A 23771-nucleotide genomic window follows, 5' to 3' on the forward strand; every position below is an offset into this window, starting at 1 on the left:
ATTCATTGTACTTGAACCTGGGATTCAATTAACATCATTAATGCCTGCGTATCGGGCAGAAATGAAATGTAATTTTCCTTCACTGAGAGCGGACGTTCCACAGATGGCAGAATTTTTCAGCCTTCTTGCATTTATTTATTTTTTTTTTGCATTAATCTGGTTCATCTTGTTTAAGCTCTGACTCATTCTCTCATTTTTTTATTTTTATTTTTTATTATTCCTTTCCTCTTCATAGGCTCTGTTTCCATCAGCACATTTAACAGAAATTGGCAGTTAGCATTCTTCTACAAATGTGTTGAGCTGTCCAGTGGTATATTATTAGCTATAGAAGTAGGGTCCAGCCTGCCATATATATGACAAATTATATGATAAATAAACCCCCACTGTCCCTAAATAAATAAATAAATAAATACTTTCCTGTGTGTCCTAGTCACATCTCTGTCTGAATTACTTGACCCTATGTTAGATCCGTTCCATTTTAAATAATCTCTCTACACCGCCCCCCCACCCTTTTTTTCCCTTTTCCTAATCTCTTTATAGGCTTGCTCCTTAATTTAGCATTCTCCTGCAAGTGTGTTGAGCTGTCCAGTGGCATTGCATTTGCCATAGAAAGAGTCGCCAGCTTGCCATATATATAGCACTAATTAAATGATAAGCCAATGAGGAGCAGAATGTGTTTTGTCAATTTTTTTGGCCCTATTTTTGTAGATTCATTCCATTTTGATTAATATTCTCTCTCTCTCTCTCTCTCTCTCTCTCTCTCTCTCTCTCTCTCTCTCTCTCTCTCTCTCTTTTCTCCTTTTCCACATGAAGTTGCACCGACAACCCCGACGGTCCGCTCAGAGTTCTTCAAGCCTTGCCAAGACAGCCAAGAGCTCGCCTTCTGTCTGAACGAGGGAGAGTGCTTCATTATCGAGACTGTGGCAGGAGTGCACAGACACTGCAGGTAAGACTCTCTCCTACTCCCTCACTCCTTCTCCTTTCTTTTTTTTTCCTTTGTCTTTTTTTTTTAGGTCAGGGATGTACGTGTCAGACCGGGGAAATGCGTCTGAACATTCCACTTGCATCTTAAGCCAGTTTTATTCTTTTTTTTTCCTACCCTGCCTCTCTCTCGCTTCACTGCTTACCTAAGTTGATGTTACGTTTCTGGGTGTGCGTCAGAGTTGATTCTATTTTTTTTTTTTCTTTAATATTAATCCATAAGCCATAAGCATAAAACAAAGACTTTGTTCTGACTGGCCGGCAGCAAGTGTGGTAGTCGGCACTTGGGTTCTAATTGCTCAGATGGGAGTGGGAGAGTGAGAGAGAGAGAGAGAGAGAGAGAGAGAGAGAGAGAGAGAGAGAGAGAGAGAGAGAGACAACAGGGGCCGAGTTGTTAGTCCCTACATGATTGGATGATTTATTTGTAGTTGTTTGCTTGTGTTTTAACGTCCTTCAACGTGTGATGCTTATTTGAAAAGCCAGGATTTCTGCTGGGGTACTCGAGGGTGTAATTAGGAGCTGATCTTTCCAGACTGGGGGACGATCGGATATAACTGGAGGAGTCTGATGCAGCCAGCTTTCAGGAGATGAGTGGCTCAGCTCTGAAAGAATAATTGCAGGTTTCTTTGATGGCTCTGGAGCGCTCTTGCGTCACACTCTCTGGCCTGGAAGGGAGTGTGTTACAACAGGGAAAGAACAAAACAAATGATATCCGCAGCAACACTCTCACCTCATAAGGTTCCAGATATTCAGAACATTAAAAACTGTTCTCCTCACATTAAAAATGAGGCAAAGCACCTCTTTAATGATGTCCCCTCTGATGAAGCCATGCTACCTTGAAGCCATGGAGCTGCCAATGCATGTGACGGAATCATGATCGACATATGGCTTCAATACTCATGAGCTTTTCTCCTTCAGAGATAGCGGAGATCATTAAGGACGTGGAGCCATAGCGACATCCGTGCCGATCTTCGTCGGAGAAAAATTTGCTGTGTTGTGAACAAGGGGAACCGTTCGCTGTGATTTTTCGTCAATCCGAAACTCCATTTGCGACTCTCGCAGCCCTAGTTAGGCTGATGGACCTGTGTATTGCCTCTCATCACTCAAAATTAATGAAGCTTTTTGAGGGCTTTCAAGCTAACCGCTGCTACCTTAGGCCCTTAAGTAGATGACTCCACAGTCTACCATCCAGTTCAGTTCTACTTAAAGCCACAGATTAAACCTTCGCTCATATCCATCTGCCTATTTCTGTTTTTTTCCCTCCCCCCTCTTTCTGTTTGGCTTTTTATGTAACGCTACCATTCTACTGAGTGTTGGCCTCCATCATCGCCATGGTAACAGCTCTTACCAATTCATTAGGGCTATACACCTTCCATATGGCTCCACGCCGCTCCTCGCGGAATAAAGAAAAGTAGAATACAACATTCAACCTCAAGCTAATTGTTCCAGCTCCAGCATTGCCTGCAGATGAGGGAAAGTTTTGTTCACCTTCACTGCTCTGGGGGGAGAGAAAAAAGAAAAGAAAACAACAAAAAAAAAGAGGACGGTGGAGGCAATTTGAAAGCACTCTTCAGCACATTAGTTCAAGTTACTATTTTTGTTTTTGCGTCCGCCTGGGTTCATTATGGGGTACATATTGTGATGGTCGTGAACGCCGGTGTTTAAATGAATGTCATGCTTTTTAAAAGGCAATCACCTTGCCTTTATAATGTTGCTGCATTTCCTGGAAATGTGTGGATGTGTCGAGGGAGGAGGTGGGAAGAGATACACGAAGAAACACAATGAGAGAGAGGTGCAGAGAGAGAGAGAGGGAGAGGAAGATAGAAGGGGAGCAGGAGAGAGAATTAGAAATTCAGAGAGACAGAGAGTGAATGATGGAAGGAGAGAGAGAGAGAGAGAGAGAGAGAGAGAGAGAGAGAGAGAGAGAGAGAGAGAGAGAGAGAGAAACTTCAGAAAGATGGAGAGAGAGTAATGAAAGAAAAGAGCGAGTGAAATATGGAAGAAGACAGAGGAAGGGAGAGAGGAGAATGGAAGGAGAGAGAAGGCACGAGCAAAAGAGAATGAGAGTCAGAGAGAGAGAGAGAGAGAGAGAGAGAGACACTAGTGTTTAATGAACAAATACGTCTGTGTTGCACGCTGCAGGAAATCTGACAAGGAGGAATTGTCCACTGTGCGGCAGCGTTGAAGACAAATGATGGAGGGATAGGTGTAAAACGCACAGGCAGAGATCTGCGAGACCAAGCCGAGGGTATTAACAGGATCTGATATGACAAAATAAATCACATTAATGATGACGACATCTATTTTCTTTTTCCCCCTCCTCGCTCTTTCCCCAGTCCTGGAGAAGCAGGCAGTGATTAAATTGTCAGTAGGCTGTCAGATCTCGACAGGCTGTGTTAATCCCGGCTGCTGTCTCCTCTCGTCTCGTTTGTTCTGAGGGGAGGAGCCAGCCGCGTTGTCGTCCTGTGGGCCACTGACGAACCCACAGAGGAGCCCTTCTGCATTTAAAGCTCGCGTTGCGATAAAGGCTGGAACAGGCCTTTAAAACAGTGCACTAGAACTGCACGTCATATGCGGTGAATATTAATGCGACAAGGCGGCGATGAATATTTATGCTAGTGCACAATTAAGAAGGAACAAGGCTTGAGCAACATAGCTGAATCAGATCATGCTTGACAGAAACGGTTTATATGGCTAGATAGGTTTCAAGACAAGGCACCAGGCAGCAATGACACGACATGTGAGAAAAACAAATGCAAAACATTAGCGTTTCAACTAGCTTTCATAATTGATAATTAATCATACTGACATAACTGATAAAGACTCTTTAATTACCAACAGTCCTGATTTTCCAATAATTAATATTTCTGATATCTGAATGATATTCAGGGCGGCACAGTGTCGCAGTCACACAGCTCCAGGGACCTGGAGGTTGTGGGTTCGATTCCCGCTCCGGGTGACTGTCTGTGAGGAGTTGGTGTGTTCTCCCCGTGTCCGCGTGGGTTTCCTCCGGGTGCTCTGGTTTCCTCCCACAGTCCAAAAACACACGTTGGTAGGTGGATTGACAACTCAAAAAAAAGTGTCCGTAGGTGTGAATGTGTGAGTGAATGTGTGTGTGTCTGTGTTGCCCTGTGAAGGACTAGCGCCCCCTCCAGGGTGTATTCCCACCTTGCGCCCAGTGATTCCAGGTAGGCTCTGGACCCACCGCGACCCTGAATTGGATAAGGGTTACAGATAATGAATGAATGATATTGACTAGAGATAATGGCTCTAGGAAAACTTTTAAACCAATTTAGTCCAAGACTTTATTCTTTGCCAGTTCCAATGAACTGGCCAAATCGCCCCATTCCATGACACTACTATAAGAGAGGGGGCTAACCCCATGCTTCCGCTGAGAGACATGAAGCTACAGCATCTTTTCAAACTGCTGCTAATGCAACATTTCTGGAGAGTTCTACATGCTTGTATGAGAACACTGAGAACTTCCAATCCCATTATGTTAGCTGACAGACATTTGCACAGAGTAATGGAGAGGACAAGAAGTTATAATTCTTATAGTGCAATGCAATAAATTGTTATCCCCTCATTGGAAATCAGATTCACAATGTCCCAGTGGCTTCAAAGAGAGACAGAGCACATAGAAAAACAAGGGGGATAAGGGAAAAAAAACTGAATCTAGAATCTTGACCACAGCATATGCCCAAATATGTCATCTTGGAATAAAGAAAAATAATAGTAAATAAATAAATAAATAAATAAATAAATAAATAGGGGGGTATTCCACAAAGCAGGATTTCAGAGTTTAGCCTCGTAACTTAAGCCCAAAATCAAGACTGTCTAATGAAAAATAGCTGAGGGTGATTGCTATTTGAGACATGTAGATGATACTCCTAGTGTGGCTTTAAAAACCCTTTTTAACACTTTTATTTTGGATTGTGTACAAAAAAAAAAAAGCCGAATGTCATCTTGCTTGGCAGAAATGATCCAAACAGCATAATGTGTGACCATATACTTCGCAATACTTAACATACGCAAGACATCACTTAATCTGAGGCTCCTTAAAACATTTCTCATTTACAGAAGTGTTTCTTCAGAGGATCAACCCTTGAAGGCTTCTTAAGGAATCCAAATGTGTTTCCAGTGGAATCACTCTAGATCCCTTCTTGGCACCTATTTTTAAGCTCGTGCAAAAACATTTTAAGCGACGTAGCTGAATGGCGCCTTGCTTTGGCAGAAATGGTCCACACGACATAATACATAAGGCGACATAACCTGACACAATCCTGAAGCGAGGCAGTAGACAGCATGACTCAGAGAGGAAGACGGCACGAATGAGAACGCATGAGGAACAAATGCTATCAGCTGGCGAACATCGTGTCAGGCAGCTGCAGCTTTGGAAGCTAAACGTGAATGCAAACAGTCTGTGTGTGGGGTGTGTGTGCCTGCAGGTCCTGTCCTTGCTTTTGGCTGCTCAGCTGGTGTGGGGGATGAACATCTGTGGGGGTTTCATTCTGGGTGTATAAGTGGATTACTTACACAGTGGACACACAGCACAGGCCTGTGTAATTGAAGCATGGATGTTTAAACCCAGACACATGTCTCTGTCTCTGTGTGGATAAACGGGCCATTCCGTGTCAAGTGCGGCGTGCTGAAGATGAGGGGGCGGAGTGAGAGGGCGAGTGCTCGTCCACTGAATTGACACAGCTCCAAATGTCACAACGTCACAAAGAAAAAGCGAGAGAGAAAGAGAGAGAGAGACAGCAAACAGTAGGAGGATGTTTGTGGGGGCGAGGCTTCAAAACAAGGTTTTCTAAGTTACGTTACCTTAAATGATCTGCACGGCTTCAAGCAGTTGCCTGTCAAGTTAGCATACCACTACACTCCAAAACAAAACCCTCCTGAAAGAAAGTGTACTAAGAAGACCACAGAACTAGTGTAGAACGTGCTCTTTAAAACAACCATGTTCTAAACTGTCCTGAGGTCCACTTACACCATTCGTGTGGATTTATACGTTGTTATACTACTACTATTTAACCGTGTTCTATATGTAAATGACTTCTCCTCCTGCAGTGTACACAATCAGGAACAATAAAGCACTGGTACATTTTTGGTCTTAAAAATGAAAACAATTTAAATGTAACCTCTAAAGATGCTCTTAAGGTCCAGTGGTGCAGGTCTTAAAATACGTTTTCCCACAGAATGGGGCATGTTTAGCCTGGAATATAAATGTGTATAAAGTCAACCGAACTTGAACAAATCAGCCTGGATATATTTGAGAAAAAGACCATTGCCATGATGAATACAATACAATAAGGACGTACAGCCGAATTGCTGGCGTGTACCCACCACCCATAAATTTAACCCTAACTCTGCCCTTAGCCCTTACCATAACCTTAACCCAACTGCTAAGTTCCAAAACCTGAGGATTGTCTCCTGTGTAACGTGGATTTAGCAAAACAGTGGACCGGAGCTCACTTAGAGAATGCAAAAGGCAAAATAAATACAAATCATAGCATGCACATGTTGGAATTATCTCCGGTGTCCTCTTTTATAGAATATTCACCAATTTTTTGAGATGCATAGGCACCTGAGAAAATTAGATTTAAAAAGTTATTTATCTGAGCAGTAAGTGTTAATTGGCCCAAGAAAACCAAAAACAAAGATCCCCAATATTTGAATAAAAATAACATTTTACAGTAAGTGTGATATTCTGTGGGTGAATGTTTTTGCTGAACTCTTCCCAAATCACTCCCTGTGGCAGTCCAGTATTTTTTGAGGTTACCATCCAATACTTTTAGTTAGTTTTACCAGTTGAAATGTGCTTTTGATGTAACAAATCCATACAATCAAGAGAATATTTGGAAACTTCACATTTGTTCATACCACATCTGCTGTCTGCTACATAAAAAAAAATCTTATACATATATACTGTATTTGGTATATATATACAAGCACACATTGAGAATATACAGTTCAATCACAACAAGACTTTTGTTCAGTTTGGAGCGACACAAAACCAGATTTCACGTTACGAAAAAACACTAGTAGAATTACTTTTTGCGGCACGGTGGTGCAGCAGGTGGAGGTTGTGGGTTCGAGTCCCGCTCCGGGTGACTGTCTGTGAGGAGTTGGTGTGTTCTCCCCGTGTCCGCATGGGTTTCCTCCAGGTGCTCCGCTTTCCTCCCACAGTCCAAAAACACACGTTGGTAGGTGGATTGGCGACTCAAAAGTGTCCGTAGGAGTGAATGTGAGTGTGTCTGTGTTGCCCTGTGAAGGACTGGCGCCCCCTCCAGGGTGTATTCCCGCATTGCGCCCAATGATTCCAGGTAGGCTCTGGACCCACCGCGACCCTGTGCTTACAGATAATGAATGAATGAATTACTTTTTATAAGATATGAACATTTTTGAAAGGTTCCATGTCATACTCCTTCATCTCACCCACAAATGTGATATTCTGAGGTGCAGTCCATTAAAAGATATCACAGGTAACACAGTAAATGTGTACAAGTTATGTCAGGTTTGCCTTTAAGTATGTGTTTCTGTATTTTACATATGTTGTCTTATTTATGTGTGTTTTTTTACTGTTGCCACCGCTGCTGCTGCTGCTGCTGTTGTTGTTGTTGTTGTTGTTGTTGTTGCATGGCAGCCATGATGGCAGATGGAGTGCTCCCTGAATTGAATTTGAATTGACTGGAGAGGAGTGAGCGGGAGAATGATAGAAAGAGACAGAGTGAAGGAGGGGGGGTACGGGTGTTTCTCCCTTGAGTGAGGCAAGTTGTCAGCGAGAGAGCTTGACGTAATTAATCATACTAAGTGCACTAACAATGAAAGAAAAGGGGAATAAATGTCCAGTAATCACATCAGCTAGGCGCTCCGGAGTGGGGCCTTTAAGAGCTTCAGACCTGGGGGGTGATGGGGGGGTGGTGGGGGGCGGTGGGTGTCAGGCTTTAGAGAAGAACCTCCACAAGATCAGCCAAGGACAAGGGCCCAATCTTAGCCCCGTATATTAGAGTCCAACTGGAGGCCACTCAGATGTCTGTATTCAGCTCAGGGCCTCCTGCTTTATGATAATGAACTTGAAATGCTGGTGATCTGCCAAAAATACTGAATGAATTCATGTGCATGAATTCCATCCAAGGTGTGTGCAGCATATATCACTGACTCACTGGTTCTGAGAGCGGTGACAAGCATTTTGTCAATACTGCACAGCCTGGTTCTTTTTAATATTTTAATATATTTTTATTCTGTTTTCTCTCCATGCCTAAGCACCAGACACCTTGTCTTTCTTGAGCATATCAATGCCACTTTCTGATTTCACCATTTCATTTTAAGCATGCACTGCAGGCAAGGTCAAATGAATATTGCAGTACATAAGGAGTGGGCCTGAGATGATTTGTGGTGATGTCTGTGTTAAATTACAACAAGGCCTGCTTTTCTGAGTGGGTTTTGGGTATCAGCAGCATTTCTAGAACACTGAATAGCTGCATGCATCACTAAAAACATTTAGGTCAATAGCGGAGAGTCTGTAAACAACAACAACAACTTATGTGCAGTAACTGCATAAACAGTATAGCAACAAGAACCTGATTGGTTACTTGCCCATAATGACATCATGTTATTTTATTAATTCATTTTCTACCAGTGGTTGGAGTTTTACATTCCCTTCTTTCTTTAATAATTCATTTTAGCTAGGCATGTGCACAGACAGACACCAAGCATGAGAGGAAGGGGGTCTTGAACCTCTTAAGGGGGTCTTTTGCCCTTAAACTGTACAAGTACCCTCTTGGTCTGTGTGTATTTTCGATTGATTTTGCTATTATTCTGCAAGGCATGAGCTTCCATGAGCTTAATCACTCTTGTGCCTCCCCCTGTAGGTTTTGACTCTTTAATTCTGAGTTTTTATGCATGTGCACATTGCTGCAGCATTTGAAATCCCACCAATAAACCTTTGATAATGTCTCCTTGATATTTTGAACAACAACCAAACATAATACCACTGGCTAGAGCCACTAATAAATAACCAGATCAAGATTTTCATAGACTGAAATCAATCCAGAAGACGTTATTCTGAGACACTGTGGACCTGTTTAAGAATAATTTGCCTGTACAATAAATAATGGTGGTCCTATATGTGGAAGGTAGCATCCCATGCTACTATATCAGTTTTTGGCAGCAATTTTATATTATATACCATACCAGCACAAAATCAGAGAATTTCCAGGCTGTGTTCCTGATGATTCCAGGTGTGTTACCCTTTCAGCTTCTCTCCAAAACCACAACACACCAGGATCACACACATTTATGCCACCTGGGGGAGGATTCGTGACTCGTGAAGTGTGAATGCAGAGCAACACTATTCATATTTTCCTCTGAGGCATGTCTCTTTGGATAACAGTGTGACATATATACTGTAAATTAAATTCAGGTGAAATTTAATTCACTCACAGTTTGCCCTTGTTTCCTTTTAAAAAAGTATCTCTCCAAAATGTGTTTGCAAACCTCAGAGAAAACTAGATATCACAAAGAAATATCTTTAAATATCTTGAGGTTATTATGGTAGCTCTGCTCAGCCTTAGTTTATGAAGTCTGCTGTGTCTAAAGATCTGTAGACACAGATATTTATACTGTGTGAATTATGCTTCTTAGTGCCATCGATTGTGGACACAGATGCTCAGTTTTGCATTCACAGCTTGTATAAGGTTCATAGGAAAGCATAAAATGAAATAGGATGCTTTAGTGCCGCTGCACAACAGTTTAATATCACAATGCTCAATGCCAAGTGTGGGCTAGAGTGGTAAGACTCTCTCATTACTGGACTGAGAAGCAGTGGATCTGCAGAACTGAGTTGGTGATCCAGAACTAATCCTTCAAATTCAGTGCCTGAGCTCACTAAAGTTTATATGTGTTTGAATGCCATTAAATTCTAATGTAAAGTAGAAGGAGTTGCTGCAGAGAATGGGGCCAACTACTTATTAATGCCCTTGATTTCTGAAGAAATGTTGGCTGAGCAAACTTTTAGCTATATAGATGTCACCCTTGCTTAAGGTTAGCACTGGAGGCAGAAGTGATTATCTTATCTTACTTTCAGAACGCTTCTTTTTGTGCCATTAGTGGGAGAGGACTGCAGTCGGAGAGAGCCAGCTTTTAAAAAAAAAACTTCATAAGAAATGTAAGGAGGGCAGAACTAATCCTTCATTAGCACACCCATCCCTTCATTAATATTTGAGCCCACCTAGAACAGCGTGCTTCACACTCCAATGCTGGGTATGAAGGCTAATATCTGTATTCCTCCGAGCCACTTTAAGGCATGGGCTCCTGCTCGGGTCACGGTTCATGTTGACTAGGGCTTTTAATTACGAGTTGCCTAATTGTTTGGGCACTTGCTTTATGGCTCAGTGGAAGTTGAGCTGGAAACTGAAAGCCTTGACGGATGCGTGTTGACATCATTGTTAACTCTAATTAGGGCAATTCAATGAGTCAATCATGCTATCTCATCATCTCAGCAGCTCTGATAATTAGTAAAAAATCAACAATTAGCACATACAACTGCAGCAAAGCGGAATGAAGTCATAGAGCACGTAATCGCTCGCTCTCTCTCTCTCTCTCTCTCTCTCTCTCTCTCTCTCTCTCTCTCTCTCACACACACACACACACACACACACACACAGGCAACTTAGAGGATTACCAACCGTCACGTATAAAGTCACATACCCAAACACCGAAATTCCATTCGGCTATAATTCCTCTCTTGTGAGAGGTTCAACTTTATCTAATTGTTCTTCTAATCAGACATCCATAACAGAGTCTGGGATTGAGAAGACAAGGAAAAGCTAGAGAGAGAGAGAGAGAGAGAGAGAGAGAGAGAGAGAGAGAGAGAGAGAGAAAGAGAGAGAGAGCGGAGAGATGCAAAGTACTTTTTGACATGGCGTCCCTTTCAAGTCAGAAGGTTTGATGTGCTAATTACATGCAAATGCATGCAAACGAGCTTGCCTTGTGCCCAGACTCTGGCAGAACGTGTGAGGCAGAGTTGCAATCTGAGCAGAAGAGGGTGTGTGCTTGCTATAAATAATCAAAGTTACGGGGAAGTTGTGATTTTACATTAAGCCGCATGAACAAACAGTCATGTGCTATGAGGAGGATAGTAGTAGGACAGGACCAGAGGGACGCGGCAGTCTTAAGATAAATAAAGGTTTCTAAGTGCTTCTTGGCTTGGATGTATTTCCCTGAAAGAAACCTGTAATTATTATAGAATCTACAGCATGTGGATATTCTTTAGAAGGGGGTTATTTTATGTTTGCACATGCCATATGCAAATATATTTCTCATAACTTAGATTTAGCTTTTTCATTTTTCATAAATTTGTTCCCTCTCATATCATCAGCGTAGGCCGATCAAGCAAAAAGAGTCCTACGCAGTTTTGACAGGATCTAGCCTCTCTTTACTCCTAGGGAACTAAGGAAGCTGTTCTTTAAAAATGTCTATTCTAATTAGCTGCCTTGTTTTAAACCTTGCCCATTTTCCTCTCTTTGAAGAACACTGTTGTCGCAGAAATAAATTCCAATATTTAAAGCAACAGTAAGTAGTATTTTTTCCTTAAAATGGTAACATCAAAATCATTGTATTGCTCCACAGACCTGAAAAAGAGAGAATAGAGCCTCTGCTGTTGCTACTCTGGGCTCAGCACCCACAGGTGTGAGTGTGTGATGCCTTGTGATGGATTGGTGACTTACGCATCAGTGCCAGTGATTCTCGGTAGGCTCCAGATCTATGTTGTACCTATCCAGGATGAAGCGGTTACTGAAGACATATGTGTTCATACTTGTCAGGTTTTTTTAATTTTTGATAATCATATATTCTTATGCAGACTAATATTCCCACTGTGTGAGTATGTTGAGCTGCTAGTGAGCAATACAAAGTGAAGCAGGAAAGATAGCCATGCAACATGCAACTATCCTGACCTCAAAAGACCAAAAATACTGTCTGCATTAGGTGTTCATTAAAAGTTCATTAAAAAAAAGTTCATTAAAAAATTACTGAGGGATAAATAATGTTCTTGAGGGAAAGCAAACAAATAATTCAACACAAATTCGTGTCTGCTGTGACCAAGGGGCTATCACAACCATCTGCTGAGATGTTCTTTAGGCAGCAGAAGTGCTTGTCATGTGGCAATGCTCTATATTTCTAAAGTGTATGGCCTGTCTACTTAAATTTGTCCAGGACAACTCTCAATACATAACTGTCTATTTCATCCTGTCAGTCCACTTCTCCTTGTAATTTCACATGACCGCATGTCAGTCCTTGTGACGGCTGCATCTGCTGCGTGTTAGCCTCTCAACCATGGTCCATGCTGTAGGCAGTAGAGCGCAGTGGCTTTGTCTATGTCAGTGGTCAGGCTCACGGATCAGTTGTGCTGCTTGTTCTTTTCTCACAGTTCATATCAATGTCATAGTCTGACTAAGACCCTTCCTAAGCGTGCATCCATCTGTGCACTAACTCACAGAGTCAGGTTGCGGATAGCTCAGGGACAAGCCTCGCTGCTTTGATTAGTCTTCATTCAGCCAACATTATCATACAAGGGTTTAGACCCTGTTTAGGGATTAAGAAGCAAGTTCAGATGGAGGGCTCCACAGTGAGCCACAGAGCTTTCCGCATTAGAGTTGTTTCCCTCATCTCCTTTCACAAACCATCAAATCAAAAGCGGCGAGAGCAGAGGAGACAAGATGGAGGACGCCCCTATTCCTGTTGTTATCGCTGGTGATTGTTACATTGTCGTGCTTGTAAAGAGCCACTGGAATCTCATGATGCTGTCGCCCTCCACAGCTTCTGCTTTCATTCAGCCCGCAAAGTGTCAAGCTTGTAGTCTGCATTGTGAAGGAAATATATTCTTTAAACAAATGAGATTGCACTGCACCACTGCAGCAGGCCATATGTTTTATTTTCCTTCCATTTTTTCCTCTCTGTCTCACTCCTACTTTCTCTTCTTTTTTCTTCATCAACAGAAAAAAAACAGCAAGAATGTGATCTCCTCATTTTCTCTTGAAAGCCCTGCTGCAAGTGGCAGAGGCGGCATTAATTTCCGCTTGGTAATGAACTGTTGAGCTTAATGAGGGCCCAGGCAATGGCCCAGGAGTGTGGTGCTCTTTACGGCTCAGATGACTTGAGAGCGAGGGAGCAAAAGAGGTAGCAAAGGAGGGTGCAAAACAGCAGCCAAGACGTGGTGTAGGGGTGAGAGACATTTACGAGAGCGCGATGCTCCACTGGTTACACTCGCAGAAAGCGAGTCCTCTACGCATGGCACAGAATATGTCGCCGTGCTTTGCTCTGCCACCAAACAAATGTTGCGTTTTGTTCCTCACTCCCAAACAAAGGTGGCTGAGAAAATCCATTACAGTTGTGTCTGATTTATTCTACACAATTACCCACATTAAAGTGAGCCGGAGCATCTCCACCATCAGACGACTTGTCCACAGGCTTCGATCCTGAACCATAACATCCTGTTATTGCCAATGTCCCTCTTCAACAAGGTACTTAAGGCAAGATGACATGTCCGGTTACTTCCAGTGTCCTGCTGTACAGGTCAGCTTGCTCCAGGGACAGTGTCCGGGCAGAAATAGCTGCTTTTTGCTGAATGTAACTTGCCTCCAGCAAAAAGCATCAGCTAAACAACAGAGACAAGATGAGATTGTTTTTGCTTTAAAAGGTATTGGGCTTAGACGTACAGTTTTAGATGAAATGTACTGGTATGAAAATAATATTCACACTTATACAGCTTGTTTACACAAAAATCTGTAAAAAAAAAATCATCCAAAAAAGGTTTTTAGAGAAGCAAACATGTCAGCCCAAAACAGCATCCTAGCACCTTTTATTTTTAGGAGTGAAATTGTTATTGGACCCTGAAGTCGTGTGTGAATCTGTAGTCGTGTGCATTTTACAAAATCCAGATCTCTGATAAAATATGAATAAGAAATGTATGGGAGATTTGAAAATGACAACCACCCCACCTTTGATCCCCACCTTGGGTCACTGTCTATGGGGAATTGAGTGTGTCGCTGCATGCTTTTCCTCTTTGTTTCCTCCCACAATCCAAGACTGGTGCCCTGTCCAGGGAGTGTTTCTACCTTGTGCCCAGGGATTTTTGTAGGCTCTGGATGCACTGTGACCCAGATCTGAATGAATGAATGAATGAGCGAACTGTGATGAATAAAAAAGTGTTACAAATCTGAATGCCACTGAATGCTCTGAACTAAAGGGTCATTAATCAGTCAAAAATAATAATGCTACATTCTACAAAAATTAATGGTGTGCAGTGTGAGCTGCTGTGTGAAAGCAAGCTCAAGCGCAAGTTTTAAATTATAATCTCCAAGCAGCTTAACTACCGTATTTGATAAAATGTGCTGGTCAGTGTGGCATATATTAGTGAGCTACCTGTTTACCTTTGTCAATTCAGTGTGCATCAGTGATAGCTTGTGTATTGCAATATTCATATTTTTACTTTGGGCGGCACGGTGGTGCAGCAGGTAGTGTCACAGTCACACAGCTCCAGGGACCTGGAGGTTGTGGGTTTGATTCCCGCTCCGGGTGACTGTCTGTGAGGAGTTGGTGTGTTCTCCCTGTGTCCTCGTGGGTTTCCTCCGGCTGCTCCGGTTTCCTCCCACAGTCCAAAAACACACGTTGGTAGGTGGATTGGTGACTCAAAAAAAGTGTGAGTGAATGTGTTTGTGTCTGCGTTGCCCTGTGAAGGACTGGTGCCCCCTCCAGGTGTATTCCTGCCTTGCGCCCAATGATTCCAGGTAGGCTCTGGACCCACCGTGACCCTGAATTGGATAAGCGCTTACAGATAATGAATGAATATTTTTACTTCAAATAATTTCATAATTTAGAAGATCAGCTGAGTTTTGGGGGAAAATTCACCTTCAGAAAAAAAGCATAGGCTTTGAATATAATTCATTTTAGAATAAGTTTTTTTACTTTCTTAAACAAACTTAACCAAGAATGTCTAATATGGCTGTGACACTAAGTTCAAAGTAACAGCATAACTTCAGAGGTCTGTTTGTTTTATTTTGTTTTTGCTAGAATCAGTAGAATCAGTCAATAAACAAAAACCCAAAAGTAGGTGTATGAAAGTGTAGGTATTTACCCTTGTGTTTTACTGCTCTCACGACTGTAGGGGAAAACTTCTCCAAACATGAGGTGTTTTCCGTACAAAAAAGCATAGCCCTTGGTGCACAGAGACACTCCTTGCGTGTTACATTAATCTAGACTGAGAAAAAGGTTATAGATAGTGGGAGAAAATGCTAATTATTTTTTTTTTCTTTAGTCATCTACCAAAAATTCCCTGAGGACAAAGTAAACAAACAAAAGCTGAGATATTTCTTCTCTGCTTTTTTTTCTCTTTCTCCAAGGCTGCTGAATATTTAACACTGTAGCTGAAAACAAAGCATGGCTCACCCTACGGTTCAAATCTCTGCCTGAGGGCAAGGGGGCGCACAAAACACAAAGTTAACAATCGCACATTTTACTCACTCGGGTAAAGTTAATAGCCTGTCACCTGTAAGATGTGGCTGTAAAATGACTAGTTCATATTTATGCCAGTCTATAAAACCAGATGCCTCTTGTTTGCAAAGGTCTTGATCCAGAGAAAGTCATTAGCTCAGTGAATAGTGCAGAGTCCCACGGTCGACAAAGACCGAGAGTCCAGGTTTTAGGAGCAGCGCAAAGTTACTTTATCACTCCCTATTAGCACAAGTGTTCTCCATTATGGAGATGTAAGACTGGGATCGATACTAGGTAGCAGAGTTTGGAGGAGAACACAGAGGCCTGTGATCTGTTCTATAAATCTGCATGGGCCTGTGAGCTCTGTAAAACGGTTATGGGTGCATTCTCCAACCGGCAATAATCACAGTGGTAATATTTTACACAGTTCCCCAGTTCTTTGCAATGGAGTCCTTCCAAAGCTCCCAACCCACATAAAAATGTCACCAGCAGCAAGCAGTAGGTGTGTTTGTGGAAATGTCTAGTTGACTCTATTGATCTCTGCTAAAGGCTGCTCAGCTATGATAGCTTTGATTCACTATTTCAGCTGATACCTGTAATTTCCTTCCTGAATTGCTGTCTCTCAAAGCAACAAGGACTATGCCGTTTTTTTCTTTTTCTTTTTTTTTTTTTTTTGAAGATCACTTTCAAAATTCTCTCTCTCTCACTCTGTCATACATAGACACATAGCAAGACTACAAGCACATACTTGTAAAACATCCACTCGACAGATTTCCTCACTTGCTTAAGCCTAATTATCATAACCAATATGTATTCAGGTAAATCTTCCTATATGCAAAATTTATCCTTTGTGTCGTAATTGAAAGCAGAGGTTTCAATTGCTGTGAAAAGGAGAATGTTCCTGAGATGGGGATGAATGCAGAACACCATGTAGGAGTAGCATGCATAGAATATATAGGTATGATGTAAAAGCACACAATGTCACCCATTCATACAAAATACCTTACATAAACTGCATAGCTGCATTTCCACACATAACCAAAACATTAATTTCCACTGTAGACCACGGATGTGTTCTGGATTATTTTATGTGCTAAAACCCTAGTGATGTTAGTCAGTGTTTTTTATAAATCATTGGGAAACATAACATTTTTGAACCAGAGGTGGAGGACTTGAATGAATGATGGGTATGTTTTTTTCATATTTTTTTATTAGTTTCTGCTCCATAGAGTGGGCCCCCCACAAGAAGAAGAATCTGTAATTCATCCAGGTCACTAGGTGTCAGTAGAACAGCTGTTTAATTATATGAAGGAGAATCATTAGAGAAAATACCAGAGTGCCCTTTAAGCTGCTATAGGACGGTTAAGAGTGAAGAGGGGTGTTCTGAATAATGAGAACATTCATTCATTCATTCATTCATTGGGTTTGGAACCTTTATTTATGAGGTCAATCAGTCCACCATAATTAATAAAAACAACACCATAACTAGCACCCGAAAGGCATGTTGCAAAAAATTACAGATTAGCTTTGTCCTTAAGCATCCCTTAGATCACAGCTTGAAGAAGTTGTATGTCATTGTTCGATGTGCATCAGACTGCACATGGTAATCAACGTTTTGTTGTTTTGAAACAATCAGAACATTGTATGGGGATTGTGTTAATTCTTTTCTAATCCAAAGTGTGAAAGTGGGACCAAATTTGCTTCACTTGCTGGATTTTCTGGGAGTTAGAAGTGATTTTCCACTCCGAATCACTTTAGGAATACTGAGCCAGGACACTGTTTTTATCAAGGAGGGATAGAGAGCAATGCACTAAGAAAATACCTGCTGGACTCTCCACTGAATTTTAATGACGCAGTAAGGTCAAAGCAGTCTTTTACATTGGAGAGAGAGAGAGAGAGAGAGAGAGAGATGAATACAAGAGGAATGGAATGATGAATGAATGAAATAAATATGAAATTGAAAATACTTAATTGTAGAATGAATGAATGAAGGTTTGGAGGATGGATGGATGGATGAATGGATTACCAAATGAATGAATGTGTAAGTGAATGAACAATCAAACAAATTAATAGAGGAATGAGTGAATGAATATGGGATGAATCGAGGTATTAATGGTTTAATGTTAGATAATTGATTGACTGAATGAAAGAGTGGAATAAATGACTGAACAGATGTCAGAGAAAAATGAATGAATGAATGAATGAATGGATGGATGGATGGGTAACTTGAATGAATGAATGAATGAATGAATGAATGAATGAATAAATTAATGAATGAATAGATGGATGGATGAATTGGCAACTTAATTAATGGGTGAATGGATGAATACATGAAGGAATTGGTGAAGTGTTTAATTAATGAATTGATGGACAAATGGACGAATTAGATGAATGAACAAATAAATGCTTCGGTGAATGAATGGACAAAATGAATGAATGAATGAATGTGTCACGCCTTCGTCCTGTCAGTCTGTTGTCCCGGCCATGTGCTTTATTTGCACATGGCTCTGTTTTGTTTATGTTCAAGTCTCCGCCTTTGTTCCGCCTCCTCGTCCGTGTCATGTGTTAACCCGTCCTCCTTGTTATCTGTCCAGGTGTGTCTCGTTTGTGTCTGTATTTAAGCCCTCTTGTTTCACGTCATGTTTGTTGTTCATTTCACTTCATTTGGTATTGTTGTTTAGCTCTGTTCCAGTCAAGTCAAGTCGTGTCGTTTCGTGTCCCAGTCGCGTTGTTGCCTTCCTTCCTTCTTCGTGTCAAATCGTTTTGTTTATATCCCTACTCTTGTTGTTTTCTAATTTCGTGTTTGCCCTGAAAGTCCGTTTGTGTAAGTTTCACTTCTCTTGTCACCGTGTCGTATCTATTTTCTCCGTTGTCGTCCGTCCTGTCGATCATGTTATCTGTCTATCTCCGTAAGTTTCCTCTGTCAGCGTTTCGCTTTGTTTTCCGTCTGTCCCCGTTTACCCTGCTTATTTCTTAGAGTCTAGTTTAGCCTGTTTTCCTTTTGTTTAAAGTCTGTTTTGGTTATTTTCTGTTATATAATAAACTCCCGTGTTTTAGCGAATGCGTCCGCCTCCCTCAATCCGCCCCTCGCTCCTGACAGAATGAACGACCACATGGACGCAGCTAGCGCGGATTACTACCTCAAGGGGTGTGCCGTTCGCCGGACTCCATTCCGCACAGGCCCCAAAGATCCTGTGGGGGAGGCTTTGAAAGCGGCCTCGGAATGGAGTCGCCGGCTCCAGCTCCTGCCTGGCGCTGTTCCGGATCCTATAGCGGAGGAGTCGACTCGGGAATCGAGTAGTTGCGCCAGCGGGAGTCGTAAGAGTCGGCGGAAGAACCGTGCTGGAGTTCCCCCCTCGCTGGAGGATTACCCCCTCAGGTCCGGGGAAATTTTTGGGGGGGCGTTAAGGGTAGGGGCTGTTAGCCTCACCTCCGTACCTCTGAGGTCTGAGGCTAACAGGGGCGCACCTCGAGGTGATCTAATGGGTGCGCCTGTGAAACCCCCTAAACCCTTTACAGCTCCAGCGCGAGCCCGGCGAGCAGCACAAACCCCTGTCCTCGAGAGCGCGGCACGCGCCTCTCCTGTCCTCGAGAGCGCGGCGCGCGGCTCTCCTGTCTTCGTGAGCGCGACGCGCGCCTCTCCTGCCTCCGTGGACGTCGTCGCAGGTCCCCCTGCCTCCGTGGACGTCGTCGCAGGTCCCCCTGCCTCCGTGGACGACGTCGCAGGTTCCCCTGCCTCCGTGGACGACGTCGCAGGGCTTCCTGTCCCGGTGATGGCGGCACCCGCCGCTCCTGTCCCGTTGATGGCGGCACCCGCCGCTCCTGTCCCGTTGATGGCGGCACCCGCCGCTCCTGTCCCGTTGATGGCGGCACCCGCCGCTCCAGTCTCCGTGATGGCGGCACCCGCCGCTCCAGTCTCCGTGATGGCGGCACCCGCCGCTCCAGTCTCCGTGATGGCGGCACCCGCCGCTCCTGTCCCGTTGATGGCGGCACCCGCCGCTCCTGTCCCGTTGATGGCGGCACCCGCCGCTCCTGTCCCGGTGATGGCGGCACCCGCCGCTCCTGTCCCGGTGATGGCGGCACCCGCCGCTCCAGTCCCGGTGATGGCGGCACCCGCCGCTCCAGTCCCGGTGATGGCGGCACCCGCCGCTCCAGTGTCCGTGATGGCGGCACCCGCCGCTCCAGTCCCCGTGATGGCGGCACCCGCCGCTCCAGTCCCCGTGATGGCGGCACCCGCCGCTCCAGTCCCCGTGATGGCGGCACCCGCCGCTCCAGTCCCCGTGATGGCGGCACCCGCCGCTCCAGTCCCCGTGATGGCGGCACCCGCCGCTCCAGTCCCCGTGATGGCGGCACCCGCCGCTCCAGTGTCCGTGACGGCGGCGGCACCCGCCGCTCCAGTGTCCGTGACGGCGGCGGCACCCGCCGCTCCAGTGTCCGTGACTGTGGCTACGGCCGCTCCTGTCCCCGTGACTGTGGCTACGGCCTCTCCTGTCCCCGTGACTGTGGCTACGGCCTCTCCTGTCCCCGTGACTGTGGCTACGGCCTCTCCTGTCCCCGTGACTGTGGCTACGGCCTCCCCTGTCCATGTCCGTAGGTCGGCCCGAAGGACTTCAGGGCCGATCCCCAGAACTGTGCCTAGGCTGGTTCCTCAGACTGCCACACAGACATTAGCCAGTCCTGGGCACCCCCCTGTTATTTTGGTTCCCTTGTCTGTCCCTGTCCTGGTTCCCCTCTCTGTCCTTGTCCCTGTACCCGTGTCTGCCTTTGTGTCTGTCCCGGTCCCGGTCACTGTGTTGGTGTCAGTCCCTGTAAATGTTCTTGTACCTGTTCCCCTGCCAAGTCCTGTCCAGTCCCCTATCAGCCCTGTCCAGTCTGTTTCAACCCCCGGTTCAGTCCCCTGTTAGTCATGTCCAGTCTCCGTATCTGTCCAACGTCCAGTCACCCGTCTTGTCTCCAGTCCAGTCTCTGTCTCAAACCCCTGTCCCGTCTCCTGTCCAGTCCCCGTTCCAACCCTCTGTCCTGTCTCATGTCCAGTCCCCAGTTAGTCATGTCCAGTCTCCGTATCCGTCTAGTGTCATGTCACCTGTCCTGTCTTCTGTCCAGTCACATACCCCTGTCCAGTCTAATGTTCCTATCCTGTCCAGTGTCTTGTCCCCTGTCTCGTCACCAGTCTCTGCTCCCGTCTATTCCCAGCACCCAGTCCTGTCATCAGTCCCGTCTCCATTCCAGTCCCCTGTTCTGTCACCTGTCCATGTCCAGTCTTCTGTCCCCAAACGTGTCCAGTCTCCGTATCCGTCCCACGTTCAGTCCCCTGTCTTGTCTCCCGTCAATTCCCATGTGTCCACTCCTGTCCTGTCCAGTCCGTTCTCGTCTCTTGTGGCTTCCCTTTGTCAGTCTCCTGTCATGTCCCATGTCCCGTCTCGTATATTCGGTCCTGTTGTGTCCCCAGCTCCTGTGTCGGTTCCCGTCCTGTCCTGAGTCCTGTCACCTGTTGGTTTGTTGTCCTGTCATGTTTTTCGTGCCCTCTCCTGCGCCAGCTCCTGGGGGGTTTAGGAGTACGCGCCCGGGAGTTGCGCGTTCTTGGGGGGGGCATCTGTCACGCCTTCGTCCTGTCAGTCTGTTGTCCCGGCCATGTGCTTTATTTGCACATGGCTCTGTTTTGTTTATGTTCAAGTCTCCGCCTTTGTTCCGCCTCCTCGTCCGTGTCATGTGTTAACCCGTCCTCCTTGTTATCTGTCCAGGTGTGTCTCGTTTGTGTCTGTATTTAAGCCCTCTTGTTTCACGTCATGTTTGTCGTTCATTTCACTTCATTTGGTATTGTTGTTTAGCTCTGTTCCAGTCAAGTCAAGTCGTGTCGTTTCGTGTCCCAGTCGCGTTGTTGCCTTCCTTCCTCCTTCGTGTCAAATCGTTTTGTTTATATCCCTACTCTTGTTGTTTTCTAATTTCGTGTTTGCCCTGAAAGTCCGTTTGTGTAAGTTTCACTTCTCTTGTCACCGTGTCGTATCTATTTTCTCCGTTGTCGTCCGTCCTGTCGATCATGTTATCTGTCTATCTCCGTAAGTTTCCTCTGTCAGCGTTTCGCTTTGTTTTCCGTCTGTCCCCGTTTACCCTGCTTATTTCTTAGAGTCTAATTTAGCCTGTTTTCCTTTTGTTTAAAGTCTGTTTTGGTTATTTTCTGTTATATAATAAACTCCCGTGTTTTAGCGAATGCGTCCGCCTCCCTCAATCCGCCCCTCGCTCCTGACAGAATGAATGAACAAGGAGAGTAACTTCTTCTGCTGAGGAACAGACTGTGGAGGACAGTCTCAGCAGTGAAAGTTGGGTCAGAGTGAGGCCTCATAGCTTCAAGAGAGAGATGTTTATCTAAATCCATGACAAGGAGAGGTTACCACCAGTGCCATGCCAACCCCGAGCTCAGAGCTTCAGAGCAAATCACAGGCTTTTTATCAACATGAACAGCCCTGCCCTCAAAGCTGGGAAGCTCAGTCTTACTGTTCTTTCTCCCTGCTTTCATCTGGAGCAGCTTATACTGCCAAGGTTGCTACATCACCTACAGCACCTGGGGTACCCGGAGAAGAACCACTGTTTATTCCCTAAAGAACCTATCAGTGAAAGATTGTTTTTAAAAGCCATCATTCTAAATGGCGTGTGAGTCTGAAGAACATTTTAAAGCCTGAAGCTCTTCAAAATATAGTGGTTCTTGATTAATTAAACATCCAAACCAAGAACTTCATAGCAACCTTTAATTTTTAAGAGTGCAATAAATGCAGGGTGGAGTGTTGTGAGAGACAGGGAATGAGATGGATGAGTGGTCCAGACACAGAGGGTCCCTGTGGCCTGTCACAATAGTGGGACATGCTCTGCTTCTCATGCCTGAGCTCAGGCTAAATCTCCTTCATCCTGTATCCATCAGATTATATAAAGATTTGTCTTTGCCTGTCACCCATGCTTATGCAATAAAGTGCTCTAGTTGGCATGGCCTCACCCTGTCTATTGAAGCAAGGCAACGTGTGTAATATGGCCATGATGGACAATGATGTAAGGGGTCTTCTAACCCAGGAAGACATGACATGGCAGTCAGTGATTAGGGCTCTGGCAACTTATTCAAATTAAGATAGCAGCCAACTTAATGTACTGCTGCTAATGACGCTGCTGATCATCGTTTTGAATTTGCATGTGTGTTTTAAATGGTAGAACTTTTGGACTCCTTCCATTTTGTCCAGCACAAATCTATAGCTCCAGTATGTGATATCAGTCTGAGTCTAAGCTCCAAAAGGTTAGAAACAGCAGGAATGTCTCCTGTGTAACATTCTCCCACAACAGTTTACAGCACTGTTTCTGTTATTTTCCAATGGATACATAAGAGAGAGTTTATATGAATTTTACTGAAATGGCACCACCAACGAACAAGAGTTCACTTAGCGGATAATAAAACAGAAATGCCAAATGATAACACACAAATACCAAGGGTGTTTATTTATGTAGTATATCGTCGCTGTACAATTAAAACATGTATCTCCTGTTTCTGTTAAATTTTAGTTTATTGCATCATATAAACACAGCTGTTGTCATTGTAGTGTGAAAATTTCACGGTGAATGGACCAACAGAAATAACTTGGAATAGGAACTATTTACATTGACCTCCTTTGAAAGTTAAGGTTTTTTTTTCTTCTCCTGTAAAGTTGCTGTTTTGAAGATACATGTTATTTGTTGGACAATGACAATAAGCACATTTGTTTCTCAAGATCTTTTAGAGTCTAGTATTAAATTGTGATAGACCTTTGAGATTGTGTGTCATTTTGTAGTCAACAAACATTCTCAAACAGGGGCACAGGGCTTTTTCTGTCAGTGGGAAAAGTTGTGCCCATTGCACACTGTGTAAACCAAAATATCACTGGGTCCTGAATTACCCAGGAGGTTGTTAAAAGTTTGAATATAGCTATACATTCATTTAATAAACATGAGCCTGTGTAAACAGAGCAGTATAAGGCTCTTTATTGGACTTGTGCTTGGGGCTGTGTTTAGAAAACAACTTTGAACAACTTTAGAGAAACTTATAGGCGGTACTACAGAGGTGATTTTACCCATTCCATAATATCTGCTCTACGGTGGTGTGCACTGCAGAGAAACTATGCAGAGAAATGTGTGGACTACTTCTACAATAAAGTGCTCAGTATGGTCAGTGGAGCTTAGATACAAAGCAGGTATTCTTAATCCAATGCTCTCTCTCTCTCTCTCTCTCTCTCTCTTTCTCTCTCTCTCTCTCTCTCTCTCTTTCTCTCTCTCTCTCTCTTTCT

General features: G+C 44.0%; 1 protein-coding gene across 1 annotated transcript in view; it reads left to right on the plus strand.

Annotated features, from left to right (window-relative positions):
• Positions 1 to 23771, plus strand: part of nrg3b (neuregulin 3b) — a 245894-nt gene that overhangs the window by 138125 nt on the left and 83998 nt on the right. The window contains exon 2 of the mRNA XM_066665164.1: positions 814 to 946. Within this exon, the coding sequence (XP_066521261.1) occupies positions 814 to 946 (133 nt within the window). The remainder of the gene's footprint in view (positions 1 to 813; positions 947 to 23771) is intronic.

This window comes from Hoplias malabaricus, chromosome 3, assembly GCF_029633855.1.
Source record: "Hoplias malabaricus isolate fHopMal1 chromosome 3, fHopMal1.hap1, whole genome shotgun sequence".
In the NCBI taxonomy this organism is placed as follows: Eukaryota; Metazoa; Chordata; class Actinopteri; order Characiformes; family Erythrinidae; genus Hoplias; species Hoplias malabaricus.